Genomic DNA, 10,562 nt, shown 5'->3' on the forward strand with positions numbered 1-10,562 from the left:
ATTACAATAGATTAAACTCTATTTCTCCCCTGGACCATATGGATTTGATATCTTGGTTGTCAGATTATTGCAAGAAACTGTAGAGCAGGCAATTGGACGAAATAAAGATTAAAACAAGGAACCATTATTTTACTATTTATTTATTGGTTTGGCTGTTCAGAACACACAGCCAGGGCTGCCCAACTAGCCTATGGCTATTACAAAGGGATAACTGACAGAAACAGGGGAAATACATATGGATTTGGACAGGATACTTATCAATAACAATTTTCTAAGTTCATAAAGGATAGGAATGAAAACAAAAAAGAACATTTATATATATAACGTTATATACATGGTGTAGGATGACATACATATCATCTATACTCATCTTATGGAATACACAATATGGAAACATACTAATTGATGTTTCAAACAATTAAATTGGCATCAGTATTGATCAATGAAAAAATGCACGAAAGACGGGCACCAAATATAATCCCTCTTGGGAATGGGAAAGTTCAAAATCAAATTTATCATTTGATCACGACCTAGAATGACTCCAAGTCACGCGGGAGACACAGTTCGAACATTCGAACACGGTTCACGTTTCGAAAGCGAGTGACGCGAATTTTCCGGAACACCGATTCGAAACAGAAGACGCCGTTAATCGGTAATGGTAGCATCTTATGTTTACCAAAAACTTTGGTGTGACAAACAATTTGTCACGCCACATCGGCAGTGTACCCTGTACCCTGAGGTTTAAAATGTAGCGAAGCAGCAAGCTCTGGTTACATTACTAAAAGCGCAATGGTAAGTGTTCTTTACGTACTATAAGTCTGCTGTTCCCTAAGTTGAAAGTCAGTACATAGTGTGTACGGACAAGCGCTAGCTACGGATAAAGACAAGCTGAGTGTACAAGTAGGTTGTTTATTAAGTCGTAATAGTTTGTCCCCGCTTCTTTTTAACTTGTTAATCCGGAAATAAAACTAAAATAGCCCCGCGTGCACATTCGTATGCTTTATATTGGTGGAAGAATTGTGTTCAAATTTGCAATATTTCAGTCGCCAAGCCACGTAGTGAATCGAGCGCGTTTCGAACCGTTTTTATTTGCATTTCGAATTGTTCCGTGGTCCTAAGGAATTCGAAAGGCTTGTCGCGTGACAGTTGGATGAAAATCCACCCGACTTTGACAGTTGTTTTAAGCCTGCTCGGCGGCTATTTTACCAAGATTGCGTTCTATATGCCAGAAGGGAACACCATGTGCTCTCCGTATAATCGTCTCCCGCTGCTTCCAAAAAAGAAGTCAAACCCAACCTGTTTAGAAATAGCCAACTCTAGTATTACAGTAGAATATTGTTCATAACTGTCCATTGTCACTTGTATAACGTTATCTACTGTGTTTATACCATGTACTTGCAATTAGCCCTCGGGCACGAACTTGCAAATAAACTTCTTCATTAACACAAGGGTTTGTTACCCAGTATACAAGAGCGGTAAAATTCGATGTGATGCGCCGAAATGAAGCAAAAGAGTAGCTCATAGGCTATCAATTACGTCTTCGTGATAGGATATGTCCACTCAATGCTTTGAATAGAAATCACTGGTAGAAACGCTCAAAACATGCCTTCTCCCAACGTTTGCATAAGGTTCGTGCGTATTTCATAAGATTCATGCGCTTCACCAAGATTCGTACGATTTCGCATTGTTTTTCGAAGTATGAATTATTTGTGCGTTTTTCATAAAATTCATACGGTTTTACATAGCGATTCTTGCGTTTTTTGCAAAATCCATGCAAATGCTTCACAAAGGTGCATCACAATTAAACACACAAAGTTAAGCCAGCAAGTCGAGCATATGACGTCACAAATTGCAGGTGTCATTTTCGTAAAAAAAAACATTACCATTTTCTTGTACACTTGTAAAAAGTCTTCTCATTCATGTAATATGTATGTGTTCATGTTTAATACAGGTCACGTGGGCACAACAAGTTTTGTTTATTTTCATTTGTGTCATTCTGGTCTCCTTCCCGTCAACATGTTCGGCTGACGACAACAATGGTAAGTAAATCCTGGTGTAATGTCGGTGGAACAAAATAGTTCTATGCCCGACGAAGTTAGTAAAGTAGTGCGTGCGTGTGTAGGGGTGGGTACCGGTACAGAACATTCGGGTCCAGGTCCGGTTCATGTCCAAAGGATCAGGTCCAGGTCCGGACCTGAACCTGGACCTGATGCAGTATGACTCATACCAATGGTCCATTTCACTGCAAAGAAATCTGTTTGGTGGAGTATTAGACTTACACTGGCGTTTTAAAATCATACAACACTAACTGCACCTGTACGATTGGCTGTAAAACTTGGTATAAATTACTATCAACTCTACTCTTGTTATTTTCTTCCACCATGAAATAATCTTTTATTTTTCTAATCGGTCAAACATCCGGTCTACCTAAGTTTTTCAGGTCCGGATTTTCTGGACCGGTCCAATAAGAAAAACCGGTTTTGTACCTGTACACTGTACCGATACCCAGCCCTATGCGTGTGTGTGTGTGCGCGCGTGTGTGTTCATGCGCGAGCGTGTGAGTGTGTGCGTGTCTGTGTGTGTCTGTGTGTGTCTGTGTGTGTGTCTGTGTGTGTGACAAACGGACATTTTCAGTGATGTTTGACATGTATAGAATTTCTATGTCGCAAATGGACAATTTTAGTGAGGTTTGACAAATATAGAAAGTCCGTGTCACAACGGACATTTTCCGTGAGGTTAAGATCACATCTTATATATGTATTAGCTTATTCGTTATTTGACATTTCTAGCGCTGTTGTGATATGAGCGGTTTCAAAAGTCCTAAGTATACCGGCAACCCCACAGCCGATTGACAACAAAAAGCCAACAAAAGTCTTCTTACATCCCTTTATTTCGAATGACATCTTTCCCTTGTCATGCAAAAAAACGTTTTTCTAAAGGGTAAAGGTACTGCTGGTGATCGAGATCGAGAAAAATCATCTCCTCCGGCTTGTCAGCAGAAGTCAGCTTGATTTGAAATTTGTATACATATACATATACATATATCTGTGTTATCAAAAATAGGGGAACAAGATTAGGGGTTGCTGTTTTATATCTAAGTTACGTATGCAGGGTTAAGTTTTTATAGGCAGTGTAAGATATAAAAAAAAAACACAAGTCGAAGTACCAAACAATATTGTTTTCTAAGATAACGCAGACAAAAGAACACCCTAACACGGGTAAATTATTTTGTACCTGGTTTCCTGCCAAAATTGTTGAAGTGTTGCCATTGCTTGTTGTCTCTGACCCAAGAGTTCGGCAAATACATACTTAGGACTGCTGCCGAACAACTATGGCTGGCTTCTCGGGGACAGATGAAGATGTTTGCCGCGAAGACGTTAGTCTAGATACGTTCCACCTAGGGCGCCCAGGTTTTCTAAGGAGAAATAGGTCACCGGCACGAAAGATACTTGTTCCAAATGACAGAGGGAAGCAACTCCCAGTAGCTTGATCCTACACCACCACCGATCTCAATATCCATCCGGCCCTGTCCCGCTAACACCCCCGTCCTCACGGCCTTGTGCCCGCCAAACTCAGGGGCACCCGGGTCCTTGGAAGGCGTGTCGGCCCTTCAGACTGGTAGTTGACTGATTTTCGTACTGCAAAATTTAGAGTCCCACCTTAACAGCAAAATTTGCCTAATACAGGCAAATCTCTTAATCATGATTTGGCGGAAGGCTATGAAAGTCCAATTAATATCAATGTTTATGGAAAAGTTCATTTATGACATCTGATTGACAGTACGTGCCTCCCGTGAAGTTTAAAATGTTTAATATTTCTGCTTCAGCGCCTCTACCGTACGGAGATCTCTTCACTAAGGAGGAAGGCCACTTCTTCGGTCCTGACTTTATAGTGGCGTACAACAGCATAGACGCAGACGAGTGTGCCCGCCGCTGTCTGCAAGGTTACGGCAGTTACGACAGCGTCAACCCGCCATGTCTGTCCTTCAACCATCGCCCCGCGGGATCGCCAGAGGGCGGCAGCGCACGGTGTTGGCTCCATAGTAGTAACGCGGACACGGCGGTACTGAGCTCTGAGTGGGACAACTGGCCTCATCGAAATTACTACCAGAGGAAAGGTAAATTTTACCTACCGTTTATTATCTAAAGCATGTCTGAAAATCTTTCATTTGAATAAACGAAAACAAGTATTTATCATAAATATATTAAGTAGATATGTTTGCAACATATTGGGACAGCTGTGTTGACGATGATGCACTGCGATGTAAACTATCTACCACCATGTTAAGACATTCTATTGGCTTCAAAACTACAGCAGTATTCACAATTGGGGTGATAATGCTTAAACGTATATCTTGCTTTGTCACGCTTTTCCACCAATATCTAAATTGTTGCCAAAATTCTATAGACTAGTATATCTACAATGAATAAACAAATGTTCTATGGTATGCCTTTCATCGCAATTGTTACAGCTGTCTTTCTCTATTAGTTTTACCTTACGTAACCAGCTGTTAGTCGGTAAGAAGTGGTGTACAATCTTATATTGAAAGTATTGCAGTTTACTTTCTTTGGTAGTTGTGAATATAACATTATAAGCTTTTTTAACATTATCTTCACCGATGTCATTAACAATATTGATCTCTCTACTTGGGGGTACAAATTTCTTATTAAATAAAATGTTATATATTTGTTTGCACGTTGCTGTGTAAGGATGTATGAATTCGGTATACATGAAGATTTGGCGACGATTATATTTTCCATATTTCTTATAATGCTTTTCCATTTCAATATTTGATACGAGTCCATATCCAAACCATACAGATTGTGTAAATCTTCATTAGTAATAAATGTTCCATCGTCATACAGCAAGTCATTCAGATAAATAATGCCAGCATCAATCCAGAGTTTGTAACGTAATGTAACATCCTCTACTATAATAAATCTATTATCCCATAGTACCTGTGAACAAATTTGTCTGTGTGTCTCTGGTTCGTCATAGTTACTTCCTCCCACGCAGTTAGAACATCTTTATAAAACATTGACAGGTGAGAAGTGTCTAACAACTTTGTAGAGTAATTACACTGAAATATGAGGACCACCCCCCCCCCATTTTTCAAACATGTATTCTTTTTCCTTACGAGTATCTGTTACGATTCTTTTTACCCACATCGCCTTTAAGGCTTTATTCATTAAAAAAAAATCCATCATCTTCAAACCGTCCTGGCATTTCTCGCCAATCAAAATGTTCATTTTTACTTTTGGTGGTTTTCTCGCCATATGTATCTGGAAATATAGTCATTTACATTTTTTAAGAAATGGGGAGGAGCATGCAAGATTGAGCATATGTATATTAACTTTGAGATACCAATAGTCTTTACAATTAAAATCCGTCCTATTACAGTTAGGTTTCTCTGTTTCCATATATTAAAGGCCTTCACCATTTTCGTGTAGTTGTTTTCGAAGTCTTCCTTGTAACACTTAACTCGGTCTGATCCGAAGTGAGCGCCAAGAGCCTTGATGGGGCACTCAGGCCACTTAACTGGTAACGGATGGTCCTCTCTATTACTATTAGTTCCTACCCAGAGGGCCTCCGTTTTTTTTAGCGACGCCTGATGGGCGAGCTTAATAGTATAGTGTGGAACCGTTTCCAAAGTATTCTAAAAACTGTATAGGAATGTCAGGAATGTCAAAAGTCCGCGCATGCGTAGTTGCATCCTGCCGGACTGTACCATTACCTCCACGGGTAAGCTTTCCAGTCGCCCAGGGCACGTACGTGCTCAGCAGTGTTTTCCGTATTCGCGCAAGGTAATTTTTGATTGATAGCCGTGCAAAATTGAGAAAAGCCTAGGACTTCAGACGTACCCGAATTGTAGTATGTAGTATGGTGGTCATGGAAATGTAAACATTTGAAACAGGGGGTAAAAGATTGTGGAGATATGTTTCTCGGAAAATGACCTGTGAGTCGTGGAAATCACTTCCGGGTTCGTTCGTGGTTTATGTGTCCAGGAGTTTGGAAAGTTTGGTGGCCTTCTTCACCCTTAATATCTTTCTGTTTTCAAAAGTACAAACTGATGTGTGAAACAAGCATTGTTTGAGCTTAAAACATGTGGTGGTTGTGAGATAGCGATGTGCTAGTTACCTTCGCCAAGAAAGTTATATTTTGGGTAGCGTTTGTATGTGTGTGCCGGTTGTAGAAGACCACCATAGCTCAAGAACGCCTGGATGAATTGTATTGATATTCGGTATGTGGGTAGGTCTTGTTGAGACCTGGAAGCGATAAGATTTTTGGCCTTCTAGTGGCCTGTTACGGTACTGCAGCGGAACTTCTTGGTTTGATATCTCGAGTTCTGGACATGCTGCGGCTATGAATCTTAAGTGGTAGACAGCTCTTGATGCTGTAAGTAAGTGGTATAGGTTTGGGCCCCCTAGCGGCTTATTTTGGAACTGCAGGACAGGTGTCAGACTTCTAAAGGGAATAACTAAAGAAGGGGTTGACGGATTGTTATGGTTTTTGGTATGTGGATAGGTTACGTGATGCTTAATATAATTACATATTAATTATGAAGAATTATGAGTGGAAGCTAATTTGCATAATAAATTGGGAAACATGCTCAGCTCAATTAAAGGACCATTACAACATGTGACCTTTGTAACTGAGGAAGAGGAGAATATTGATAAAATAAATGCATAATTTGTATAATTAATGAGAAAATGCTATAATGTCATTTTGATAAATGACGGGAACTTCTTACTTGTAGCATTTGGAAGTTATGTACAAGTGAACATCGTTTAACATTAACTATGCAAATTAGGTCCTAATTTGCATAAATTAGCAGAAAAGGCGACAAAAGTCTCCTTTCTTAACATATATTGCGCATGTCAATTTGTTGGAGATGATCAAGTTATATAGTTTATGCAAATGAGAGCCTTATTTGCATAATTCATGACAAACACAATTAATTCAGTAGCAAAATATTTTTATCTATCTATATATCCATATATCTATCTATATCGATACTGGCAAAAACCCTTTTTTTAGCATATTGTTATTTAGCTAGAGAGGATGATCAACTGATATCATTCATGTAAAATGAGGCCCTGATTTGTAAAATCGATGAGGAGCATTTACATTAGTTCACCCTTCACTCACAAGGGACCCCCTTTGACAGCAATGCTCTATGAACATCGATCGCCAAACGAATGGAATACGACTATTAAAACCCATTAACAACAACAATCTGTAAAACTTATAAACATTAAAACCGTCGCTATGGCAATAATTTTAATTGCCACACTTTTTTGTTATTTAATTCGAGGTCGCTACATCTTTTTAACACATTTAATGTGTCTAACAGATTTTGTGCAGATATTTTATCTGTATATCGTCAGCATACATTGATAGTTTATGTGTTGTATTGTGAAGTTTAAAATGCTTTAATGATATTTCTGCTTCAGCTCATCTATCGTACGAAGAACTCTTCACTAAGGAGGAAGGCCACTTCTTCGGTGATAATCCTGACTTTATAGTGGCGTACAACGACATAGACGCAGAAGAGTGTGCCCGTCGCTGTCTCAAAGGTTACGGCAGTTACGACGGCGTCAACCCGCCATGTCTGTCCTTCAACCATCGCCCCGCGGGATCGCCAGAGGGCGACAGTGCACGGTGTTGGCTCCGTAGTAGTAACAAGGACAAGGCGGCGTCTCCGGGTTCTGAGTGGAACAAGTGGCCTCACCGAAATTACTACCAGAAGAAAGGTAAATTTTACCTGCCGTTTATTATCTAAAGCATGTCTGAAAATCTTTCATTTGAATAAACGAAAACAAGTATTTATCATAAATATATTAAGTAGATATGTTTGCAACATTGGGACAGCTGTGTTGACGATGATGCACTGCGATGTAAACTATCTACCACTATATTAAGAAATCTTATTGGCTTCAAAACTTACAGCAGTATTCACAATTGGGGTGAAAATGCAAGAGTAATTTCTTTCACAGGTCTTCAGAAGTGTTTTTGAACGTCGATTTTGATTTTTATGTTAATTTCCTCACATAAATTACTCACGCGCAAACCTGTTGTCCTATTTGCTGGAATAGCTAATATTACACTATAGTTACTACTACTACTATTACAAATTATAAATTATGGTATTGCAAATTCTACCACTGCTTCTACAATGTATTACCAAGGAGGTTAAAGATACTCTTTCTTTAACCTCCTTGGTATTACTAAGGCCCCGTTCAGATGCATCCGCATGTGCGTCCATCCGATCATGATCCGCATGCAAACGGTTTACATTTTGTGTCCACGATGCCAACGGGCAATCCGTTTCAGATCCGCGTCAGGGAATTAGAATATTACGCAACAACAGAACATTGCGAAAAAGATGGCGGATCCCCAGCTGTTGTTGTTAGTGTTTTTCCTGAAAATGCTGTGTGCCCGCGGAAGGGAACGTACGAGGCGGCAGCGACGAAAGGTTTTGTGCCTTGACCTGGCTGCAGTGAGATGCGGCCATGGTGACCGCTAAAATTTCACAGTTTCCCGCGTCACGGCGCGAACTTTGACCCCATGTTACCCGGATGTAATGCGGATTCACGCCGCATTTGCGTTCATGATGACAGTTCGCAAATGCGGATTTAAAAAATCCGTTTCAAATCCACCTCCCGAGGTGGTCCCGAAAAATCCGCATCAAATCCGTTTCGGAGCATTCATGATGAGAAATTTATCCGCATCGACCAAAAATGCGGATGCATCCGCATTAATTTTTGCATCATGAACGGGGCCTTAGTACTACTACCACTACTGGAACTACTACTGCTGCTGCTAGCTACTGCTACTTGTTTCGGTATTTTAAACACCCAGTGTACGGCATATCTAGATATATTTTGCTTCCATGCTAGTGTCAGAGACCAGCTTACGTTCCCCTCACTCTATAAGTTTCTGAACATTGTTGAACTTTACTGTCAATCACCCACAGGCTACGCCCACCACCATGCCTCCTCATTACAAGGTGCGATAGATCGTCTGAATGAAGTCCATGCAGCTCATCCCCATCTTGAACAGTTGTGTGTCTTCGCTAAGTGCACTTACGAGCAAGTAACACACTTACTTCCAAACCTGCACGAAGTCGTGAGTACCCATGTTATGATTCGTAATATATTGAACCAGTTATAATTACATCCATGAAAAAGTAGATACTAAGTTCGGGCTGTGAGTTTGTTTGTGAGTGGAAATATGGGTCACCCAAATAGGCCAGACTTGCGAGGTTAACAGGATGTAGAATTCAGAGGTGGCAGAATTAGTCATTAGTCAGGCACGGTCGAATGCCTACTGGATCTTACGCGTCGTTTGTTCTTCAATGTGCTGTTGTCATTCCTTATTACATTAAATTTGTGTTGAACGGTGTCATACTGTATTCTTTTTCAAGTGTTTACATTTACATTTCTGATCCATATATTGGCAACTCTAAAGAAACTCTTCTTCAATAGTTCTCCGTCATCAGAAAAACATGCCTTGCTTCAAATGCTGTCATATTTCACTTTGAACTCATCAACAATCGTTGCGTTGCACTTGCTACATTTCAGAATTCCTACTGGTCGGATCTGGCCTGCTATAAGTATTCCAGGTCATGCAGGGGTAGGTTTACCGTTATGTAAATCGCTATAATAATAAGTAGCATTATGCAAATCACTACGCTAAATATGTAAATTGCCAGATTATGTAAATGCACTTTACTATGTAAGTCACCACATTAGATTAATCACCAAATCATGTACAACGTCACATCATATAAATCGCCATAATATGTAAATATCTATATCCTCACATCACTTATGCCCACAGTTTACGTTAATGAACTTACGTTAATGAACTTAGTAATACGTTAATGTCTATGTGCATTTTGTAAATTGCGTTTCGCCATTTTGAGGCCCATGACATTGTAATGTTGAAGTGTGGTTGATAAATGTTGCAATTAGAAGTTAATGTATGCATGATTTAAAAAAAAAACAACGTTATTTTATATGTTAACATTACTGATGTACTGTATTTGGATCCGGCCAGAAAATTCTGACTGGTGGCTTGAATACTACATGTATAATGGGCAATTTGTGTACCTTTACATGAATGTGTGACTCCTGTCATAAGTCGATGGACAGTGGTCGGAGTGGGGTCCGTGGAGCGACTGTTCAGTAGGCTGCGGACAGGGCTCCAATGTCCGCCGACGGAACTGTAGCGACCCGGCACCGCGGAATGGCGGCTGGAGGTGTGCCGGCAAGCCTGTGGAGATCAAAGAGTGCACACAGAACAAGAAATGTTCCTCAGGAAGTATGTACGCTACTAGGATGTTATACTAATACAATAGACGCCGTTTAATTGTACACCCCATTCTCTCTCTCTCTCTCTCTCATTCTCTCACTCTCTCACTCTTTCTCTCTCTCTCTCTCTCTCTCTCTCTCAGTCTCTCGCTGTCTCTTTCTGTCTCTCTCTCTCTGTCTCTCTCTGTTTCTCTCTGTCTCTCTCACTCTCTCTCTCTCTGTCTCTCTCTGTTTCTGTCTTTGTCT

The 10,562-nt window shown here is 40.2% G+C and overlaps 1 protein-coding gene across 1 annotated transcript; it reads left to right on the forward strand.

Annotated features, from left to right (window-relative positions):
* Nucleotides 1–488: 488 nt before the first annotated feature.
* On the forward strand, nucleotides 489–10,495 carry LOC118428817. Its single transcript, XM_035839035.1, has 7 exons — nucleotides 489–792; nucleotides 1,952–2,039; nucleotides 3,827–4,117; nucleotides 7,455–7,754; nucleotides 8,978–9,129; nucleotides 9,585–9,636; nucleotides 10,147–10,495. Exons 1-7 carry the CDS (start codon nucleotides 790–792, stop codon nucleotides 10,353–10,355), a joined length of 1,095 nt encoding a protein of 364 aa, XP_035694928.1. The 5' UTR covers nucleotides 489–789; the 3' UTR covers nucleotides 10,356–10,495.
* The last annotated feature ends 67 nt before the right edge of the window (nucleotides 10,496–10,562 follow it).

The sequence above is a fragment of the Branchiostoma floridae genome, chromosome 13 (assembly GCF_000003815.2).
Source record: "Branchiostoma floridae strain S238N-H82 chromosome 13, Bfl_VNyyK, whole genome shotgun sequence".
In the NCBI taxonomy this organism is placed as follows: Eukaryota; Metazoa; Chordata; class Leptocardii; order Amphioxiformes; family Branchiostomatidae; genus Branchiostoma; species Branchiostoma floridae.

Excerpts from the sequence above, each read along its gene's own strand:
- LOC118428817 (XM_035839035.1), top strand. Across the intron at positions 7,755-8,977 it reads AAATTACTACCAGAAGAAAG|GCTACGCCCACCACCATGCC; the intron begins GTAAATTTTACC and ends AATCACCCACAG. Across the intron at positions 9,637-10,146 it reads GTATTCCAGGTCATGCAGGG|TCGATGGACAGTGGTCGGAG; the intron begins GTAGGTTTACCG and ends TCCTGTCATAAG.